Genomic DNA, 24,534 nt, shown 5'->3' on the forward strand with positions numbered 1-24,534 from the left:
TACGATTCTATTCGACTCAGAGCATGACGCAACGAAATTGGGAAACTTCACGTTACTACATATAACTAAAATAAAAGTTAAAAATATTTATTGACAGACCTAATATTGCAGATGTAAGAAGTTTTACATTTTTATTGTAGTAGGAATTCGATCTAGAAACACATTCGCGGTGTCCCGTACTTCGCGAATGCTATTTAGCGGCGGGTGTCATTTTCCATCAAGTGACCCGCCTTTCGTTTGCCTGATATCCGATAAAAATAAATTGACACACAAATATTTTTTATAACTACCACAGAAATTATAAAAATTCAGGCAGATATTCATGTACATATCATTATTGCTATTGTGATAAACGTGTATCATAAACACATAATTATGTGTTATTTTTTTAATCTTTTCGAAACTGCTGTTTTAATTTTTGTAATGTTCTTTTGCTTTGCCCAACAGTTGCCTGACATAGATAATTTTAACAAATATTAAGCTAGTTTTTATTTAATTTGTCTTGTATTTTTTGTGTGCCCTAATACATTATCCTGACGTTAGGAAGGAAATTTATATCAATTTTAATTATGGTTATAAAGCCTAAAGTGTGTTTTTATTTGTCTCTCCCTCACATCACAACAAAGCCATTTTAGAATATGATTGCGGACGGAAAGCTAATTTATTATATACCTACTTGTGAAAATGCATTTTCTGTAAATTAACCCGGGACGTATACCCGAGGTGCTCCCACTTCAAGGCTGCAAGAGATGGTCGGTGAAGGTAGTACCACAGGCAGCTACCACCGTGCAAAACCAATACTACTATAAGGATATGCTCCAATAGATATAGCTTTTTCCTACAGCTACCCAACTGCAAAGTTAAACTATTTAAATATGCGGTTTAAGCAAGGCTTTAAATGCTATTTTAATATATAATTTTAACTCATCATAAAAATGACTATATTAACACTACATTAAATATTCAACATTAAAAAGTTTGACGTAAAATAATAATACATTAAGTAAATTCCTCATCAAGAGTCCATATATGTTCCTACTACACGGGACACGGGCATCCTATGAGGGTTGGCCACAATCCACTGCGCTGGCCAAGTGCGAGTGGGCAGATATCACATGTCGTCTAACTTTTGTTTCTTTGAAATATCGGTTTCCTCACGATCTTTTCCTTTACTTTAATCGTTGCGAGCAGAGGTGATTTGAAAAATGTGCACATAAATTTAAAAATCTATTTATTCTTGCACACTAGACCCGTATCGACCCTCGACTTCCACTTTTATGTACGAGGTCCTAACCATTAAGCCACTACTGATCTTAATTATTTAAATTATTCGCCGATATTGTCTCTTATTGTTATTGCATATCCTTTTTCCCATTATTGTTTCCTAAATTATAGTCAAAAACAAAATTTTCATAGTTTTACCACAACAATTAGTAACCATTGCAACTTACAGCGTCATTTAAACTCTGGAAAAACACGAAGAGCCTATATATACGGCATATTTCGAGCCACCGGCCAAATAACACCACGGCCTTATGTTCTTTTTTATATTTGACTGAAAAATAACACAGGAGTTAGAACCGAGCTTTGGCTTCGTTTCAAAAGTTCAAATCTGCGCCATATTTTTACACTTTTATCTCTCTTTCAATTTGTAGTATTAAGTTACATATGACTAATGACCATGTCTCGAAACCAAAATTTAGTTACCTACCCCTTTTTAGGATTGATGTTTATCGTATGCTTTATAAATTTTAATCTTATGAACAAATCGGATTTAAAATCCTTCAAAAAGTCTTTAAGATCTACTGTTAATCTTTTTATTTTTTGTTCACGTTTAAGGAAAGCGAAATATGGCACTTTATTAATAGATAGACTATAATTATGAAGATAATGAAACAAATTATTAGCTACATTAAGCCCAAAGTACTCAAGCAAGATCGGACATTGGTATGCAGTGGCTTAACGCGGATTTTCGCCGCCTGGGACCGGCTGGAAATACGGCGCCCCTACGGACTCCGTATCCAAAGGGTAAAATAGAACCCTATTACTAAGACTTCGCTATCTGTCTATCTATCCGTCAGTCACTCACCAGCATGTATCTCAAAATTTATGCACTCTAGTTGAATAATTAAGATTAAGAGGAAAAATTCCTATAAATATATTGGCGCTTCCTGCAGCCCCCTTCCGTATGCCGCCTGATGCATGACCCGGCAATTACATACTTTTACATTAATAATATCAGTTATAAATTAATTAAAGAGAAAAAAATCTAAATTTAGTTTGTTAGTACCTCAATTTCGATCGAGGTTTATTTATCTAGGATTTTAGGTAAACAACTAACGAGTTATTGAATTACTTACATATAATAGTCAGTGGCATAAGAGTTATCAGATCGTAAGTTAATAACGCGAAATTGACTCGATATACTCGTATATGAAGTCGCAATATTGGCCAAAAAGAATGCAGACAGTGAAGGAAAACATCAATCATGAATATCACTTCACCAGCCATTACGAAAAAGTCTAAGAACTCCCAATTATCATCCAAATAATAGGCCACAAGGAAATGAATAATGTATTTGTAGATAATAACAAATAAGACTAAAGCCTGTAAACAAAAGTATTAAAATGTTTGTCAGAATTTTTGGTTAGCACTAAATTGGTGGGAATTCTCTTGAATCTGAGCCAAAATAATATTAATCGCTTCTTATATTCTGATTTAAATCTGCACAGAGCTGTATTTTTAATTATTTCGAGCAATCAAAGTACTAAATTGTAGTTCAATATAAATTGCAAAGTATTAATTAATCAATACGAGCGTCCCGCCCGCGGCTTCGCCTGCGTAGTCAAAATAAAATTACAATGGGAATAACATGAACAGAAATATAAATAACACAAACACACCTTCGCATATATAATATTACAAAGAATTTACTATTTTGTACATCTCAGAAAATGAAATTCAATCAGATAGCAATATATTTCGTAATATTATATTTCTTATATAATATCCATTATTTAACATGCTAGTATCATAAAATACAATGTATAAATTTGTTCACTTCAGCGTAAAAAGAATATTACTTTGTAAACCGTAGAGAACAATGCAAATTATCTCAAAAGAAATGAAGCACACTTAGACGAATACTACCCTTAGAAGTATCTCGATTATCTATTTAATATTAAAAAGCATATTACAACGTATATCGATACAATTATGCCGATAAATTTTTCATCAAACATTTTCATAAATTGACATGTTTATTCTAAGCTCACCTGCCAGCGTAAATTCCAAGACAACATCATAATAGATCTCGTGATAGGTGCTAGCCGACCCTCCCAAAAACATTTTCCTCTCCATATTTTAATATTGTATTTAGCCAAGTGAACCCGGCTAGCTCGAGTTGTAGTTGTTGCGATCGTTCTTAAATTGGATAAGAAACTAATCTATATTAAGGTTCATAGACTGTCTTCAGTATTTTTTTCAAATGAAATGACCATCTGGGAACCCATGATGACTTTTGGCTAACAATTCTTTACAGTTACATAACAATTTTAATTGTTTAATATTAAACTTACCCCGTCCCAATAGTACCCAAAGATGGTTCGCTAACACTTCTCAACATTATAGGTTTTATAATATTTATTTTATGATTGTACTAAAATTATACCACGATGCAAAGCCAGCTAGATATCCTCTCAGAAAAAGTTTAACAAAGAGGTTAAATTCACTACAATATAGTATCTATTTCTAAACCGGAAAATACTGGAAGCTTTCATAAATTTAATAGATTTTTATAATTATATAAAAATCTAGTTTAATAAATTAATGGGATTTGACGAATTTAAGGTTATAATTTTGAATTTTTCTAGATTAGCATTTCAACACGATAGCATGAGATTCAAATCTAAATTGACTTAAAGTGGACTTGAATAATTTTTAAATGCAATAATCATCTATTTGTATTGATAGAAACATTAGCAAATATCCTAAGAGCATTTAAATTATAAGGACTCGAAATAATATTTAGTTTGTAAAATGTAAAACCAATTTTAATCAATTTCATCGTAGCTATTTGAGGTAATTGAATGAATGAAAAATTTTAGATGGTTGTTAAAATTTTACTGTCCGCCATTCGGGATGCGACAGTCATAAAACATGGTGAACATTTTGCAGAGGCGGCTATTTCACAGAAAAACGATGATGCCGTTTATACGAGTTTTAATAACGTGTAAAACCTGTTTAAGTATGTTCTATTTATGTTGAAATATTGTTAATATCTATATGTATATATCTATATGTCTACATATTATATTTATGCATTAAAAAGATGATAATGAGGGAGATATAAGAATAAAATGATCGATTTACTTTTATGCCATAGTACGAAACTGTTTCTTCTTCAGTTTACTGAAATAAATGTCTGTATCATTTAAGTGAGAAAAAGCCATTGCCTGTGGCGAAAGTAAATTATTTCTTTGGAAAGCAGTTTTATTGAAATACCTTTTATATTTTCACACAATTGATAGAATCTATGGAATACAACATTTCAAACGGAATTTCTTAAACGTATGGTGAACACCGAGCGCTGATCAGCAGTTCCTGTAACCCAATAGTTTAACTCAGTCGAGAATAGAGTTACTGACGACGCGAATCGTGTCGAATAAGAGCAAAAACTTTAAAGGAGAGAAATCGTTGAGCGGTGATTTTGCGAAATCTCGAAACCTGAATAGAACCATTAAAGCGCCGGCCACTTATGTCTATCGGAGGGGATTAATAAATCTTTCGGTATTTGCAATGTTTTACGTGCTTTTAAATTCACGAAGGTTTCTCATTCCTTCGTGATATCTTAAAATACTGAGTAAAAGATATTTAAACTCTTGTTGAATATAATTTATCGCATTTTTATGTCGCTGTTCTTATGATTGTGGAGATAAAACTGTTGCAAGTTATGCTTTTTGGCAATTATTGAGCAAAATTTTACCTTAAAATCTAACACAGTGAGTACTAATAGATGTGTGTTTACTTTATTAAACAGTCAAATAACAGTCGAATCATTAAAAGTAGTTAAATGAAGATAGCCATTGCATATTATAAAAAAGTCCACGTCTGATTCTGTTTGTCGCGCCATAAACTCAAAAACCCCTTCACCGCTTTTCATTATGTTACCACTAATGGATAGTGTGGTTTTTAGGAAGGATGTTATATAATTTGGTAATTTAAAGACCACGGTAGTAAAGCCGCGAGCGGAAAGGCAATAAAATATAAAAGTATTTCTTTTAAAATAAACGAATGAAGAAAGATTTTACCATTCTATAAAGTAGTAAAATTAAAACGGTTCCACTTACCAATATTTTAAATTTCATGCGTTTTCCGAGAATTAATTTATGCGTATTGCTAGTAGCAACGTAAAGAATAATTCATATCGAGGGAGGCGTGGGTGGCGTCCATTTTGAATGGTTATTTTTGTAAAAGCCCGCGAATCCTGCACTCATGTAATTAAGAGATTAAAAGATCAAAATACGTGAAGAGAGCTTGGAGAAAGGTTTTATGAAAATACTTTCCATTACCTTCTTTTAACATAATAGACACATTTTCAAATAAAATACTGAAGTTGCCCATTTTCACAGATTTTATGTTTTTTATTCTCGTTATGTAATCATTTGTAAATGGATTTTATCCTTATTTTTATGTTATACACGGATACGGATTATTTCTGAACTTCATCCAAATTACAATGTTTTTGTTGTTTAAAACATTCACCGGTTATGTAACCCAACGACTAATTTTGCTATATGTATATATTTAAAAAAAAATTAGTGGTAAATTTTTCCTCTGAGGGTCCTTAGAGATTAACTTCATTTTATAAAAAGGTTAACCTAACCTAAGTAATGTCGGTACGAATTTAAAATTGTTGTAGTGAGTTACATAATAAAATTAATTTCTACTGATATAATTAAGACGCAATATACATATATACAACGGGTTCTTTATATTGTAGTGGTTATAACCTTTTATGAACAGCATACCCAAACTATATTTAATTTTTACACATAAAGATTCATTCTCATATATCATATTGTTCACCCTGTATATAACATTACAAGCGCAAATGAAACAAAAGCTGAAGTAGATGCATTTAAAACAGTTGAACAGAAGATAAAAAATATAAACGCGTAATATGCGTGAAGTAATTCGTTAAAACTTTACATTCGCTATGAAAATGGCGTCGAAAATAAAAAAGAAAAATCGGAAAAGGAAAATTTTACAATACACAACGTAGTGCCAGTTTCAAAGGTTCATATTGTGCAAAAGTTATAAAGTAAGCGAACGGTACACACGTCAGGTAGGAGCGAAATGTATTAATTATTTTAGAATTTAGAACTTAAAACAATTAAATATTGCCTTAGTGATAATAATATATTGAAATGAAAAGGGATATTGCATATAACTGTTATATTTTAAATATATATATCTCCTAATGTATAATCAAATTCTTTCATCAGTTAAAGAATCTTCAACCGTCATATTATTGATAATGTAAGAATAATAACTACAGATGTATTTTATGCTGTACTTAATTAACAATTCCAACACTAAGGAGATAAGTATCAAGAGCCTCTATGGAAGAGCGTGTGTTCTATTACAAGAAGAAGCGAAAATCCGTCATTAGTGTGTATACTACACAGCAACATTTCTTTCATAGAATCATTATAATGTCTCATCTGCGTGACACTGTGTCCCTCACGAATAGCGAACAAAAAACGCAAAACGTCAGCATTTTCTGCAAAAATGTATCGTCCTAAGAGGAAAGGTGGCGCAGCTTTGTACTTCGCTTCTAATTAGCGTTTGACGTCACCAGTGTGAAGGTTCGTTTGAAACTTCTTTATAAGGGAACTATTAGAAACAGGAGTGTCAGCATGCTCTGTCGCTGGCAGCTCTTTAGTCGACAAAGGAATTTCACAATCTATGTCAAGCCGCATCGCGTACTGTACTTATTGAAACTATATATTATGATCATAGGATGTGTTTAGTTGTAACATGAACCAGTTAAATAATTTACATTTTAAAAATATTCAGACAAGTTTTACAGCCATACAATTCTCTTTGTGTTTGAAGTTTTGACATTTAGATATTTAAGACAATTTAACGGATTATAAATGCCATTTATTCATTAATTTACTCACGACGTTTCGAACACTAACAACGGGAAAATAGATTATATGTCTCGATCTTGAACCTAAATTTGTTCAAGGGCACTTTTACAACTTTACTGTATACGTGTATGAGTCGACATTTGATACGTACTTCATATAATGGTGTATAATTATAACCCACGAAAAATGCAAAATAACGGTCAAAAATAGCCAACGTACGTATCAGACAGTTTCAGTCAGAGCCAGTGCAGTAAATTTTAATGCAGATCTGCATAATCTCCGCCAACCTCTACTCATAAATTAATACGCATAGATTCGGATTTACTTTGCTACTTTATAAAATGTTTCTCTCAAATCCCTCCATATTTTAAACATTTTATAGATATATTTTTAGCAAGATGAGCTTAAATCTTTCATATTTTATATATGTATAATTTTTTGTTGGTTTTGTTATATCGTCATTATTTTAAATAATAATTTATTACAGTACACTAAGAATGTGCAGTTTTAATACGGTGTAGACAGGAACATTAATATCATCATAGCATTTATCTATAAAATAATGAATAAAATGCGAAAGACGTTGCGATGCGATGCGAGATAACTCTGTCTGCTTGTCTGTTTCTTCACTCTTAAGCTACTGAACCGATTTGGTACAGATATAGTTTGAGACCTAGAACACGGGAACGGGACTTATGCGGGTAGAACCCCGGGACTTTCTATTCTTCTTTGAGGATCAGCTGAAACCACGGGCTGAAAGTTAGTATCAAATAAACTCAAATTACCTCTTATCGACTTCTATGTAAACGAAGTTTCGTGCGCCGATATTTCTTTATAAACATTTAAAGTCAGTAAAATATTAGCATTATATCATACACAACTCGCTGGTTACGCCTAAATCAATGCATACAACAATTGTATGTTATAGTTTGTTTGCTTGATGGAACAATACAAGTCAGGTGCAAACAGCTACGCTTTGTGAGCCAACAATGAACATAACTAAGGACTCCTTGCCGACAATAGGGAGGAAAATAGCAGCGAAAGCTTAAGGAGTTTCAGGATATTATATTGTGTTAATGCATTATATAACACATTGTAGTTTTAATCTATAGAAAATAAGAATAAAAATTATATTAATTTGAAATGAGTGGGTTACATACTTACTTTGTTTTTAAAGCTTCAAAAGACTATAAAAGTACATTGGTTATAGACTGTTCATATGTTTATTTGATAATAATTGATACATGTATGCATATCAACATAAATTGATCACAGCTTGATTGATGTATCTCTGCTAGAAGTATTTTAATTATTTTAGTTTCTAGATTTGTTTACGAACTTTTAATGTAGCTAATTATGCCCATAGAAAGCAAAGCACGTACTACCTATATCTCGTATTCCCCGCTCGTCTACCTCTTCAATGCTCTTGTCATAATGATCTTCTAGTCACGCAGATAAGAGAGGAAAAATCCGAACGGCTGATTGAGTTATCGCCTTTAGGAAATGGACGTCAGGCGACTTTGTAACGCTATACCGCTCTCGGTCCATTTGCACCGGATTGAGTTACAGACACTTTACCTTTACGGCACTTAATGGTACGTCTATTTCATTACGATAATGATATTATGTATATAAGGAGCTTAAAAACTCGTTTTAGCACAATTATATCTTTTTTAAGTAAGTTTTGAGCTTATGTATACGTCTATAAATAGTATACCTATGTGACGAAAATAAAAAATACGAATATTAACTATTTCAAACAACGACCTGATTACCGTTTCTTGCTTTGAGGATGTACCTTTATAGGAACAAAGGGTTATATTGACAATCCTACCGTATGATGGTAGCTCATTACTCACGTCAACATGGAATACACATTTTCCTTTGGAATGTCAAAACTCATAGGTCTGAGTTTTCTATTTGTGATAATAAATCCAACAAAAATTAAAAATAAATGGATTTAAAACATATAGTGTTTGTTCTTTCACACAAATATAGTGATGACTGAAATATCATATCATCTACATTTATAATAGGCTAGATTCTAGAATTGCCTAACAAAAATACCAGAACAATATTTGTAATTAAAAGTACCAAATCTGTCTTTGGAATCAGTAGATTTTTTTCTAATTAATATTATCAATACAGAAAATGGAAGAGAGAAAAATTATCTTTTTTTAATGATCAGGTCCTGCTATTTTAGCATCAGGTTCTAAAAATATTCAATTTATAAGTGTCCAGAATCAGGGACTCAATTAACAAAATTTACATTATCCCTAAGGACATTTCGGACGTTTATTAATAAGATAGCGGATGAACCAAGCTTTTGAAGTTTTTTTCATATATTTTTAATCATGAGGATTTCGACTCTTACGTAAAAGTGCTGTGCCCAAAGCTATTTTATCAAGTTTCTTGTTAAAAATAATAATTATTATTATATAGTAGCTACGCCATTTATTTAGTTTTCGTATTTTTCTCTATTCTCAGTTAATACCCAGACATTTTTTCATAACACGTTTATTCGTAAAGTATTGTATTATTCGTACTCTAATATTTATTTGGCATACATAATATATATCGATGTAAAAATCGTATGCATAAGTCTATAAGCATACATACATACGTACATAACTAGCAACGCTCGTATAAATAAGACACAGTAAACACTGAACTGTCATCAGAGACGGCACATTAGCTGGCAGATTAGTTGTAACTAAATCTGAGTCACAGACCATTAAATGTTATCCGAAGTGTCGCACACGAGTGAGCCAATTAGTGGTTCGTTAGACTTCCCAACTATGTTATTTAGTTCGAGATTTTCTAGACGGATTCACTTCCATTGAGGATGTTGAATTAATGATGCAATGAAATCGTACGGTTGTATTGTATTCACAAACGATTGTAAGGGATTTTGGTTTAGAATTCTGAGGAAAAATATATACCAATAGGAAAATACGTATTCCTAATTGGTTATATAAAAGAAAGTATGAAAGGTATAGAGGTAAATCTCTCAGGTTTACATCATTACGATTAGCTGGTGTTGTTATTATATAAGCTCATTAAGCCGCTGTACATTAATAATAATTTATTAAATATTATACAATGCGAAAGTATATAATTTGTTTGTTTGTTAGTCGCAACTGTCACGTCGCAACAGCGTGATTATGTACTTTTCGTTCCAGATATTTAAGAGGCTATATAGTAGATATAAGCTACTTTTTTAGCAGCAAGTATATTTCATGAATATAGGAATATTTTCTGACCACGCAGGCGCCTGATGGTAAGCTGACATGTGGCCTAAAATGGAGCGCGCGCCTAGAAGACATCTGTTCAGTCTTCTCTTATAGACTTCCAGATTGTACTCGTCGGGGAACACAGACTCAGGAAACATGTTTCAGTCCCTTGTGGTTCGATAAAGAGCGGTTTCTGTGAATGGTTCGGTGAATGAAGCACGAAGCTTTGCATATGCTAATTATATTTTAAAGAACACTACTGCGGTTGTAAAATCAGTAGAAAAAAAATAATCTCAAGAGCTAAAATATACTCATAGACACTACTATCATTTTCTTAGAAATCAAAATACAACACTATTGGAAATAATTACATACGATTATTATTGCCCTCATTTTTAAACATACTCATACTCTGCTAATCTAGAACTAACTCTAAGATCCAATAATATCATGGACAGTGGCATTAGATTTTAATGCGTCTTATTTAATTCGACGCAGCAGATGTTATAAAATGTTCACTTGAACTTATTTTGATCTTTAAACTTACCAAATTAAAGTTTCATCCCCATAAAATACTCTAAAGTCGTATAAGCTGTTTTTAAAAAACAAGGATTATTTTATAAAGAACGAAATGGACGATTATATAAATCCTACAAAAGCTCGCTTTAATAAGGATAATAATGAGAGTTATAACAAGGCTCACTAATTAGCTTGTCTGTCCTCTCTGTTATTTTGTATCTACGTGTAGGGCATGTTATATTTTTACAGGAATTTCTGCTTCTCTTTACATTTAATTTTAATTGACTCAGTTTGTTTTATTGTTAAGACGGCTTTTCTCTGAGTGCCTTGTTGATCTAGTGGTTAGCATTTTAAATTAAAGATAATATTTTCAAGATATATGGTCATAATTGTATTAATAAAAAATAAAGTTTTAGGAGTTTCTTATTGGTTACATAATTAGTAGAATAAGTATACGTATTTTTTTGTTTTATAGCATTGAAATGCTTTATAAATGAGAAATTATGAAAGAATAGTTTGTTGGTTTGTTTGAACGCACTAATCTCAGGAACTACTGGTCCGATTTGTAAAATTCTTTCAGTGTCATTTATTGAGGAAGGCTATAGGCTATATATTTACCACGGGCGAAGCCGGAGCGGACCGTTAGTTTCTTATACTTATTAGACTATAAATAGTTTCATGAAAATATGTTTTACAGATTTGAAATTTAAATACTTTTTGTGCCCAAAGAACTCAGAGAATGTTTACCTCGGTTCAAATATTGTCATAATTTCCTTTACTTTGCTAAGATCTAAAGAACCTAGTAAGAAGTATGTACTCTAAAATATAAAACAAATAAACCTAAAAATACCGGGGAATTTCTAACAATGTAACAACAAAATACCAAGAAATGTGAATGAATAACTTTGTTTGACCAATTTGCTTCAGTTAGAAGAAGTTATTTACAAAATTTAATTAAGAGGCCAGTCTGCCTGTCAATCTCCGAACACTGAATAATGTCCTCCCAAGATGACTCCAGGATTTAATTAATATCCGGGTAACCGTGCCAGTTATGAAGCTTATTCACAGAATGAAAATTCAGTAGCCAAATTTGAATATTTCGTTTCAAAATTGCACATTGCTTTTTATAATTTTTTTGTAATTTATACTATCGTAAGAAATACTGCTATCATATTTGTCTTATAAAACATATTTTTTCAGAACGATTATTCCTTAATAACTTTTGTGTTTGTATATATTAAACTTTGCTAATTTTTTGTACATAAGATTTACTATCGTAAATTAATTTCAGTGTATTATTATCTCACAATAAAACTCCCGGGTCTTTAATGCTATTACAGTTAATGTGAAATAAATATCAGGCATGATTATATTTTTTATTATATTTAGTAACGAATTTGTGTATACTCCTCTTAAACATACTGTCAGATGTTTCCAGAATGAGCTGTCCCCTAATTCCAATTATAAATCGTGAAGTACATTTTGATATCTTTATTATCTTACTAGTTAAATTCCGGATTATATTACTCGTATATCAAACCAACCAAAAACCAACCCGGATTGAAAAACAGATCTTGATGGTATCTTCATTTTTATTTTTTATCTCTTAAAGTATTTCAAATAAATGTATATACTCATATAAATAAATGTTGCTTAGTATATAAAAAAATATAAAACTGAATTGCAGCTACAAAAAGAACAGAAGAGAGATAAAAATAATATAATAAAACATAATAAAAACTTCTTAATACCATGCTTAATCATCCCTTTGAATTTAGAATAATTCCAATTGACATCTACAAAATCATACGGTGACAGCGGATGTCATCGGCCAAAAAATATACAAAATTCATTTACATTTTTTGATAACAAACATTATGTTCTACATCGTAAAATAAGGTAAAGTATTTTAATTTTCTAAGATTTCTTTGAAAATTTGTGCTCAAACCATTTATTTGTAAATTACGCGAATATTTATCATAATATAAAATTTGTTGTAGTTGTAACTATTTGCTGTTGTAAAATGATTGAAAGCGCTTGCGCAGAAAATACAACAGCCGTAAAAGAGCATATACACCCGGTAAGATTATAACAAATCATTATTAACATCGCCCAAAGACAGTCCAGAATATAATGAAACCACGACAACGCACAAAATATCCAAATACGAGCTAAAATCATTAAAAATTTAAATCAATAACGAGGTTAATTTTCCAGCTGCTATTCTATTTTAACCCTAAATGGTACAGGAAACAAAATTTTGGCGAAATAATGAAAGTATCGAAGTATTGTCATCCATTTTTTCACCTGAACTACTATGATGATGATATGTCCGTATTATGTGTATGTGTGTATACCAGGAATCGTTAAACATAGTTTTAAACAAAAAACATAATAAATACTAGTTGTTGTTGTATTGGTCAAAATAAAATTTCATAGTAAAAATTCCGTCCCCTATTTTAGTCCCTTGAGGATAGAATTTACTATTTTCTTTTTTATCATAAAGGTATCATAGTGGCTATTTGCATGTCAAATTTCATCCCGATCGGTCCATGAGTTTGGGCTATGCATTCATCGTTGATAAAACAGTCATCTTTATCAGTCAGTCAGGCATCTTTTTTATATATTAAGACATACATATCAATGTATAACATCATCTACATCAGGAAATCACCAACGACGATGGAGACATCGCTCGTTCCGAAGCGACATTCCGGTACACCGTCCAAAACTTGAGCCAGCTGAAGGAGCAAGTGCTATCGCCACCCTGCTACGTGCGCTGCCTTCCTTGGAAGATCCTGGTGCTCGTCCGCAACACTAGCACACCAGAAAGGCAGCAACAGAAGGCATTGGGCATCTTCTTGCAGTGCAATGGTGATTGCGACTCACCCGGCTGGTCTTGCTATGGTTTGGGAGAGCTTAAATTACTCTCGTACAAGCCGGACGGCGAACATCTGTGTAGGAAGCTTCATCATATGTACCATTGGTGATTATTGCTATATTTTGCAAACATAAAAGACATAAGATGAATTTTAACGGATATACCGTGTAATTTTGTTTACCTTTTCTTAATATTAAAGTAATAAAATCTGTATACGTTTTCATTTTGAAAACTTATAATAAATCACAAATATGCTATCGAAACATTATAAAATACACACATATATAAAAAACATACAACACCACAACACCACACCCCACAACCATACAACAATAACCTAGCCTAACCACAGGTTTAAGCCTTTGACAAAATAGATCACGTATTACGTACTATATCAAACTCACCTCTTATTTTTATTTGCACTGTAAACCTTTTATCGTTTCTATTTTAGCAAAGAGGATGATTGGGGCTTCGCTCACTTTATTTCTTGGAAGGACCTAATGGACCCGGATAACGGATTTGTGAAAGACGATGCGATCACTATAGAGGCTCACGTGATCGCCGAGGCTCCACACGGGGTGTCTTGGGATTCTAAAAAGCACACTGGATTTGTTGGTAAGACGTAGTGTTCATTCAATAGGCACTAGCCGCGCGTTATGAGTAAAATGTTCTGTTTTTATTGTACGAACCTTGTGTTGGCAATAACGATACACATACATACATATTTACATAGTATTTAGGAACAATAATATACAAGTATAATCACGTATATCGTTTTGTGAATAATAATAGACATAGCTAATAGATATTAACATATTTATAAACATTATCAAAAACAATACGATGCATAAGGCAAACGTATATATATCTATCATCATCATCAGCCTATATATGTTCCCACTGCTGGGACACAGACCAGAGGGTTAAGGCCATAATCCACCACGCTGCCGCAAGTGCGGGTTGGCAGATGTCACATGTCATCGAACTTTTTATTTTTGGATATGCCGGTTTCCTCACGATGTTTTCCTTCACTATTTTAAGCAATGGTGATGTTATCTACATGTGTAGATAAATTGAAAAATCAATTTATTTCCTGCACGCTCGCCCGGTCTCAAACCCCGACTTATCGATTTTGAAGACCGAGGTTCTCACCACTTAGTCACCACTGCTTTTATCTATGTAGTTACGTTATACATATTTATTGTATGAATACATAGAAATGTATTAATTCTTTTCAAATATATAGTGTGCGATAGATTAACACATAAATACGATAACAATTAGGAACTATTTAATAATAGACATATAAAAGGGTAGAGTGTTTATGACTTATAAACGCAATTACTAAAGAATTTTCAACTTAAAGGCGACAAACATTATACTTATAATAATGTCTTTGCTGACGGCGTAAAATATGAATCTCGCAACACACTGGATACATAAAACAAAGCGGATGCAATTCGTTTGTCTCCGCGCTAACGCAAAAAACATTTATTTAACGAGAAGAGACTTGCTTATAGTGTTAACGTTTTATTCGTATAAGACTCTAGTTCATATAGCATATTACTGCAGTGTGTTACCTTATTTAAGTGTATGCTATAATATGCATAACGCAGAGATAATCCCAGTTGCCAGCGAAATGTGTTATTCGAAACGAAATGTAATTAAGTTACTACAAATTAATAGTCTTCTTCGCACATTTCTCCTGTTCATGGAGGTAGTCTGTATACCTACATTAAAAAATATCGAAACTTTTATATTTATTGTGTATTTTTAACGTTTCACGCAAAACCACTGGACCGATTTCAATAATTCTTTCACTATTAGAAAGCTACAACTTCACGGAATGATATAGGCTATTTATGTTTCACGGGTGAAGTCGGGGCGAACGGCTAGTGTTGGACTAAAATGGTAGAATTATACTGATACTTTACAGTTGACAAAATCTTTCCGTGCTACGGGGTTATTACATTTTATTGTTTTATGTCTACGTCAACTATTTTAAGGCCTTAAGCGAAGTATTATGCACATACCAATCTTGTTACGCATGGCGTTACTTTAACTACAATTCTGAAATCACCTTCAGGTCTCAAAAATCAGGGCGCCACCTGCTACATGAACTCACTGCTACAAACTTTATTCTTCACGAACGTGCTACGGAAGGCCGTATACAAAATCCCAACTGTGGGCGACGATAGCTCGAGATCCGTGGCATTTGCACTGCAACGCGTTTTCTACGATCTCCAATTCTCCGACAAACCTGTCGCAACCAAGAAACTAACTAAAAGTTTCGGTTGGGAGACTTTGGACTCATTTATGCAGCATGACGTTCAGGAATTTCTACGGGTAAGTTTGACAAGACAAATCGTAGACGGCGACGTCAGTTGACAATAAATTTCTGCAATTAATCCTGCTCTCCGCTTGAGACTTTCTACAGTTTTACTTTTGGGTTGTTGGCGTTTATAGCTTATTCCGAATTATATAGTATCATTAGTTTAACGTTTTACCATCTAACATAATATCCTTTTTGTCCTTTAAATAATTGATTACAATGCATTTTACTCAAATACAATTTTTAAATATAAGACCATACCAGATTTATTAAACTGCCCGCAACAGCGCTCGAAACATATTAACTGAAGTAACAAATCGCGCTTTAAATCATTAGGTACTTCTAGACAAGCTTGAGAACAAAATGAAGGGAACTGCTGTTGAAGGCACCATACCGAAGTTATTCGAAGGCAAAATGACTTCATTCATCAAGTGCAAGAATGTAAATTGCACGAGCACTCGCGTGGAAACCTTCTATGATATTCAGCTTAGCGTTAAGGGAAAAAATGACAGTAAGCGCATTAGCATACTTTCGTTGTGGTTATTTATTTAGGAATAAATTACGACGCATTAAGCGTTTTTGTTTGCAAGAAAGTTGTAGAGAATTTCGAGCAGAGATTTTTAGACGAAAAAATTCTATCAAAGCTATTGTGTTCTGAAGAATTTGTTTGCATTAAATCGACCAGCGGCACAATTTTAGCTATTTTTTAAGTTTATAACGTGCCTCGATTCTAGGAATTGTTACTGAAATTTTATCATGAAATCCTTGAGGCAGCAATAAAATTGCCTAATTAGTTAATAGCATGACATGACATGACGTGACAAAAACACTTTATTGTGTACCAAATAAGAATAAAAGAAAGTAAAAGAATACACACACAATTATACACATTTAAGATCACAAAAGATATCATAATTAAAGATGAATAACAAAAAAGATGTATGAATAACATACTGCATACATTCACAATAAATAATAAAAACAAGTAAGATTGGGATATGAAATCAAATATTGATTATTAAGTATTATAAAGACGTCATAAGTAATTTCTTATCCAGAACACAAGGGACACAAAAATTATGTGCAATGTTGCTAACCAACTGAGTTATTGCTCGAATCAATTATTTAATAAATCATCCACATTTCAGTATACGAATCGTTCAAAGACTACATAAGCATAGAGCTGCTAGACGGCGACAACAAGTACGACGCGGGCGAGCACGGACTCCAGGAGGCTGAGAAGGGCGTTATGTTCGACGTGTTCCCGCCCGTGCTGCATCTGCACCTCATGAGGTTCCAGTACGATCCGCAGAGCGACACATCTATCAAGTTTAATGACAGGTTAGTTATAATTGTAGGTATATGCATGTATTCTATTGTGTGAGATTAATTGTTTTGTCCCAAAGAAATAGCCTCTGTATTTGTAGATACCTACACATTATGAGAAATTAAACGAATACTTCGAATAATGCTTATTTTATTATTTGTCTTGTAATTTACGGGAATGTATATTAACAAATGTTCATTTACACGTCTAAAACCATCTACAAAAATTTGCAGACTGGTACACTCAGTGATACTCTATTTTTAATATACAAAGCCACTAGCATTTAAACGTTAAAAAACAATGTCTATTTTAAATTTTTACCAGTATTACTTGTACAATAACTAACTACGTTACCATGGCAAGAAAAATAAAAATGCATTTTTTTATTTTTCACACCATCATTACATTACCAAAAAATGAGCGCCAAATACGTTTCAGGTTCGAATTCTATGAAACGGTGAACCTAGACCCATACTTACAAGACATCCCCTCCAGCCCTGCCCACTATACCCTCCATGCGGTGTTGGTCCACTCGGGGGACAACCACGGGGGTCACTATGTTGTCTTTATCAACCCTAAGGGCGATGGAAAGGTGTGTGGTATACAATAGGAGTAACAGCTTTTTAGTTAAATCTAGTATCTTTATCTATGGACTAGAGAGAGAGGTTTTCTCTTTTATTCATTTAGGTTAAAATATTAGTTTAACAACCATTCGATTTGATTCGATTATTAAAAGATTGTTAGATAGATTTAGATAATGCTAATAGGAGTATATACAATGTAGTGTAATAACAATGTTATTTAATATATATTATTATAGTACGCGCATGTTATATTTTTGTATATTATATATATACCTGCTTAGTGTATGATGACAGACATAGAAGCTTTTTATTATAGCATACATCGAGATAAGTGCATTATGTGATTAAGCTTACGTGTTTGACGTTTGTATTTAAAATTACACAAATATTTGCAGACGATTATATGTCTCATCTTTTCTTCTTACTATCGTATATTTTTATATATTTATTATATTAAGAATGTTATGAATATGTTGCGTCAGTTTCAACTGATAATAACTCATAAACATCTGACATAGAAGTCATGCGATTAAGTTTTTAAAGCTACAATCCATAGTCTACCTCTATCAGTACAGTAGTACTACGTTACTATATTCGGATAAGGTAATTTCCCGTCAGACAAATATAGACAGGCAGAATACAGTTTATTTCTAACCACGCACGGAACTCACTCCTCGTACTTACCCATAGAGTATGTGTATATTGTATGGATCATTTATCTACTACAAGACTTCAACGATATGATCAAAGAGAACAATATGATCACTTTGATATACATTTTTCCTTACCCTTTCTATGTATATTTTTCTCGACTGTATCTGTGCGTGTGCTAATTCTAGATGGTTTTCTCCCGTTCTTTTTATACAATAAAGTACAATAATACAAGTGTTCAATAAATGAAAACAATTTACATATTTGTCAGTGGTGTAAATTCGACGACGATGTAGTGTCCCGCTGCAGCAAGCAAGAGGCGATAGAATACAACTTTGGAGGGAAAGAGGATGCGCCTTACCTCGCGCGGAGGGCGACTAGCGCGTACATGCTCATTTACATCCAGTTAGTGAAATGTTTATTTATTAACAACTAAATTTTGTTGCTTTTTTTATTTAGTTTATCATATTTGCGAAAGAAAGCACATTCCGCCACACCTTCACGCCAAAGATGGCGATATTCACGTGAACGAAGTCGCGGGAATTAGTTAGTGTTGCCTGAAAGTGAAGAAAGCAAAAACTCTTGGACTATAACATTACAGATATTATCATAAAAATGAAAACTAATTTTCGTACTTTACGCGTATTCTTTATGTAGATAATATTTTAGCGTGGCTAATATCATTACACGTAAAACCTTTTATGCTTAAAAATTAGTCTCATGAAATATTACGTTAATAACTACATGCATGCATAAATAATATTGAATTCGCTACTATAGGTACTATTACTACTATTACTATTATTTTAACGTATAGTAGCGAATTTTATTTTAATTTTATTATATTTACGGTTACATGGATGTCGAATGATATATTCCAGGTCTCAAACTAATAAAACGAATTGAAAATCAGCTTAATACCCGCTGTATTTGAAAATAAGATTTACAGTTGTGTTAATATGTCTGAAATGGGCTCATTAAAGTAATTGTAACCCAGCATTAAGGACGCTGTAATTACGATAATTTCTTGTGAAGGAAAAGCTCATTTCGTTGTTACCCCCAACTTCGGCAATAAAGATTTTTATGTTTTAATACAAGAGTTAAATATATAAAAAGAGAACGTCGAAAATCTACTTTATTCATTTCGATATATTGCTTTCGATTTATAATATACAAGTTATTACAGATCTCTATACCAAAATTATATATTTAATAAATAAATCATGTCAATTTCCATTTTTGATTGCGTTGTCACCAACAATAAAAACCTGACCGCAACGCAAATCTATTAATATATTATTATAGTGCAGCTATAGTCTACTTCAGAAAATATCCCTTAATATACATAGACTTTCGAAAATATGAGCAATAGTTGTTTAGTAAGCTATGTTGGTATTAGAAGTTTAAACCATCCTACGCACACACCTGTACCACATGAGCCGAGATCATTATAGTCTTAGCAGGCGCCGCAGTGCGTCCGAATTATAAAGCGCAGGTCATAGCGGTAACTGCCGGCCATTCATTTTGGCCACACAAAATATTGTTGCGGCGAACACGCGCAGATGCGATTTATTCCAGCCTTGCTGTATAAACACTGTTAAAGTTTTATTAAACTGACGTAAAAATATCATTTGTAAATGTATATTGGAGTGGCAAAATAGAGGTATGCTACTCCGTACATTGAAACTACGCGACAATATTTGCGTTTTAATTTCGATAGATCACAACAATTCCGTGTATAGTTATTTTATTTATTTCGTGATACTGATAAGACGTAATCGAAATTAGATACAGGTTTCAGAGCAGTAACCAAACACGAAAATTCAACGATACAAAAATGTGTTATCACAAATTTACTATAATAACATCCAGGAGTTTGACTCATTTTGTGGTATAATAATAAAGTCATACAATGCACATATCACATGATCGTATAATTCCAGGACATCCCAACTCAAGTACGTGTTACAGGACGTAACCGAAACCGACATGCCCACAGATCTCTGCGAACGAATCAACGAAGAGATGCGTTACGAGATGGTAAGGACAAGTAAATATCCCTCCAGTGTATCGTGATGGTTTATTTATTGTTTTTGTATCGCATAAGCAACAGTGTCGTGTTTGCAGGCGGCAGAAAAATAAGATGCAGAAAGTTTAGGTCTGACACGTCCGTCTGCTCCGCGAAGTACTATACGAAGATATTCAGCGCTCTAAAACATTTCTTCACTTTACAGGCCATTGCCGGCTCTAAATATAAAGGAAGATAACCGATACGAAGCTTTGTTTTTGATATACAGTTTAGCTAGCCGGTGGCGAAACGCATTAAATTGAACGGGTGGGCTTATATCTCTAATTGATATGTGTATTTTTGTTGTAATAATTTATGTATCTCTATTAATAAAATTTGTTGCATAATAATTGTTCAATGTGTTATTGTTAATTTATTTACCTACACCCATACAGCTTGAGTGAACGTAGGTAAATTAATCATACATTTTCTGCTGGAGTGTATAATACGATCGTTGGTACGATACGATTTTTTTTATTTGAAAAAAAATCAAAATATCTAAAGCTCCTTACCACAGTATTTTTTTAAATTCAAAGAAGGCTCAAAGGCATAAACTAACAGGCATAAACTACCATTAACAGAATTGATATATGAACTGTATAGCGCTATAGCAAGCTGATTGCAATAGCGATTTGTTTGCTCAGTTAAAAAATGGGTTTTATCCTTCAACAATAAATCTCGTTCGTGCGGGCGATAAATTAGTCTCCGATTACTGGCGTTGCACAATGTTGTGATGCCCGGGAAAAACTATCATTCAGTATCGTCAACGTTATTTTAAATAAAGTAAATTATGTCAAAGAACTGGAAAATATTGAAGTAAAAGAAAATGTTGAACTCATATGTAGGTATGAGTTCATTATCCCTATTTGATATTTTGATATTAAATACCCCATTGACCCATTATTTTAATCTTATTTAATCATAAACAGTATAAATCCCGACGCAATTCTAAAAGCGTCTGGATTAATACATGTAATATTAATGAATATATATGTAATGTATATTTATGTTAGAGCGGGTAACTGAGGTTATACTGATAATTCGCCTGATAGTCAACTATTACCACCGTCCATGAACATATTGCAGAAATATAACTTCTGCGAATTCGTTGCCCTTTTAAGACGCAAGGGATAAAGAAAGGATTGACTACGTGATAAATAAATGGACAGGGGAGAGTAAAGAAAAGAATACGGGTATAGAAATTAAAAACTTTTTAACGGATTTTAAACGCGATTTATTCATTATATTACTAACCCGACGTTTCGAACACTACAGCAAGCGTGGTCACGGGGAGACCGACTTGAATAAATCGCGTTTAAAATCCGTTAAAATGTTTTTAATTTCTAAATGTATAATACTCGCGTAAAATCAAACACAAAGAAAATACTAAGAATACGGGTCTGCAGCTTCTCCACTTATACTTATATATTCTCCACTTACCGAACAAAAAACACAGAAGCATTCGCATTTCTATTTTACCGAACTTCTGTAGGGTGAGGTACCTTGCCCGGTGCGAGTTCGCCTAATTCGTGCCGAAGCGTGCTCGACTCCCACACTCAGAATTTTTGAATATTTAAATAAGAAGGTATATATTCATTGCTTACTATAATTAAACTCCAATATGATCATAAATAACATAAATAATGTGATAATAATAAATTATTAATACTATAAAGATAAATGAATATCAAGGTCTAAGGAAAATACACAATAACATAGTAATAAATACAATACCTATAGAATTGTAAGCAATTGCTACAAATTGTGCCGAACATCCGAACGTTCATCATTTTAATTTCCTTTATTAGCACCCCGAAGTGAGCATAAAAATTGAATTCCAAACGTTTCGTTAAAACGAAGGAAACGTACATATAAAAAATATAATTTGACTGTATTTGTAGTAGATTTGTCCAATAAAATTAAGCACGAACTAACGTAATCCAAATAATAAGAGCGGCCATCAGAATATCTTCACTAATTAATCTGCGAGCTCCTTTATTAATTAGCGGAGTTTTTCATCGTCACGGCGAGGATTAAGTCTCAGTCTGTCAGTAATTGCCAGCTTGCTTCCGTTTTTCCTATCTTAACTATGAAACTCGACTAAATTGTTAATTCGGTCACTTTGTGAGACGTCTGACATTCATGCAATGGAATTATAACATCGTTTACTATTCAACCCTAACCTATAATTTTTCCTATCCTGCTTTTAATATTACAAACGTGAAAATTTGTTAAAATGTTTGAAAGAAATGGAAGAAAGGTTGTCTGTTACTCTTTCACGTCAGAATCGTGGAACGTATCTGGATATAATTTCGAATGGAGAGAGATTATAGTCTGGAACAGCATACAGGTTTGGCTGGGTTTTATTCCTGCTCGAACAAACCCATGGGTTGAAGCTAGCTGTTATTAAAAAATTAAGTATGTTTATTTAACAAGTAACACATTCATTTTCCTTTTATTCTATGGCTATAATAAAATAGATGTAGCAAGTATTATTTATATTTATATATATTGAATACTAACTACTACTAATTGTTATTATGTACAAAAGCGTTTTTAATATTAATTTCAGGTACACAAATCAAATAACCAAACAAACAAGGTTGCGGGCTTTACCTAGTGAATATAGCAGCTGGGTATAAATAGCTGTGATCAATCTAAAGAACGTTAATAATTAAGAGCTTCTGCATTATAATATTGTTTTATTATCATGAATTATTTAATAAAATCGTTCTTTATTTTTATACACGTCTTGTTACTCTTAAACATAAGTGGTAAGGTTTTTAATTTTATTTTAATAATAAACATATTCGAATTTTTATTAAAAAAGTCTTATTTATTTGAATTTAACGTGAAATAAACTGTAAATAAATATTTCGCTTAACGCTTAACAATATTCGTTTATTTGTTATCATATTGTATATTGATAATTTTAACAGATGCAAGACCAGATTTCTGTTCCGACTCCCCTGCCACTGGAACATGTAGAGGACTGTTACCAAGGTAATATTCGCATAAATTGTATATGATTTTATTTTTCAAAATAAATGCACTACAAACGACTCTATCCGCACCAATTACGCTAACTCTGCTTTTGGAGAAAAAGGTTTTTTATAAAATCCCAGGCAACTGACTTAATGGTTCAGAGGGTAAGCGATCATCAACGCCCATGTACTTCTTCAAAAGTGGAGGACCTTACAAGGAATGGACTGGGATGGGTGAGGACAAGGATACAAGCCGTGCAGGCTTGTATCAACCTATCTCATGGTACTTTAGATCTGTTGGGGTGTGTTAGCTTTCCCGCTACGAATTGGCCCAATACGTGCCGAAGCGTGTTTGACACATTCCTACATTTAACACATGGTGGAAAAAATTTACATCTTAATATAAAAAACTTTGCAATGAAACGCAAAATAAGCCAATTTGCCGCTAAAATTCTACCGACCATCATCAATCCAGTCTACTGCTAGAGTGGCACATGCTGAGTGGCTTACGCCTTCCACGCTAGATGCGCGTGCCCATACATATTTATATATTTTTACTATTTAGTTTTTTTTTGTCATATTATTTTAACTTTTTTTTTTGTATTTTGAACCTTCTGTCTTTCGAATAAGTATCGCGAAAGGCTATTGTGTAATTGTATGTGTCTGGACTTAAGCCAGAGGTGTAAGCTGATAACAGATCAAACCGATTAAATTAAAATATCTTTTATATACTTAGTCTGGCCATAAATACTGTTACACTTAATTATAAAAAAATATTACATTTGAATTTCGAATCTG

The 24,534-nt window shown here is 32.7% G+C and overlaps 2 protein-coding genes across 2 annotated transcripts in view; one reads left to right on the forward strand and one right to left on the reverse strand.

The window, feature by feature from the left end:
* The window catches only part of LOC119832458, a 35,352-nt gene extending 24,804 nt beyond the window's left edge, over positions 1-10,548 (reverse strand). Inside the window, exons 1-5 of the mRNA XM_038356126.1 lie at positions 10,448-10,548; positions 3,276-3,423; positions 2,361-2,607; positions 1,452-1,555; positions 677-852 (exon numbers count right to left, since the gene is read on the reverse strand). Coding sequence (XP_038212054.1) covers positions 677-852; positions 1,452-1,555; positions 2,361-2,607; positions 3,276-3,423; positions 10,448-10,548 — 776 coding nt within the window. The remainder of the gene's footprint in view (positions 1-676; positions 853-1,451; positions 1,556-2,360; positions 2,608-3,275; positions 3,424-10,447) is intronic.
* Positions 10,549-12,932: 2,384 nt separating this feature from the next.
* On the forward strand, positions 12,933-20,992 carry LOC119832459 (ubiquitin carboxyl-terminal hydrolase 7-like). Its single transcript, XM_038356127.1, has 10 exons — positions 12,933-12,989; positions 13,576-13,895; positions 14,242-14,405; positions 15,877-16,136; positions 16,459-16,633; positions 17,271-17,463; positions 17,888-18,041; positions 18,956-19,089; positions 20,628-20,734; positions 20,812-20,992. Exons 1-10 carry the CDS (start codon positions 12,933-12,935, stop codon positions 20,949-20,951), a joined length of 1,704 nt encoding a protein of 567 aa, XP_038212055.1. The 3' UTR covers positions 20,952-20,992.
* Positions 20,993-24,534: the final 3,542 nt, after the last annotated feature.

This window comes from Zerene cesonia, chromosome 15 (genome assembly GCF_012273895.1).
Source record: "Zerene cesonia ecotype Mississippi chromosome 15, Zerene_cesonia_1.1, whole genome shotgun sequence".
Taxonomy (NCBI): Eukaryota; Metazoa; Arthropoda; class Insecta; order Lepidoptera; family Pieridae; genus Zerene; species Zerene cesonia.

Coding starts and splice junctions, on each gene's coding strand:
- LOC119832459 (XM_038356127.1), top strand. CDS start 12,933: ATGATTGAAAGCGCTTGCGCAGAAAATACAACAGCCGTAAAAGAGCAT. Junction 14,406..15,876: donor AAAGCACACTGGATTTGTTG/GTAAGACGTAGT, acceptor AATCACCTTCAG/GTCTCAAAAATCAGGGCGCC. Junction 16,137..16,458: donor ACGTTCAGGAATTTCTACGG/GTAAGTTTGACA, acceptor TTAAATCATTAG/GTACTTCTAGACAAGCTTGA.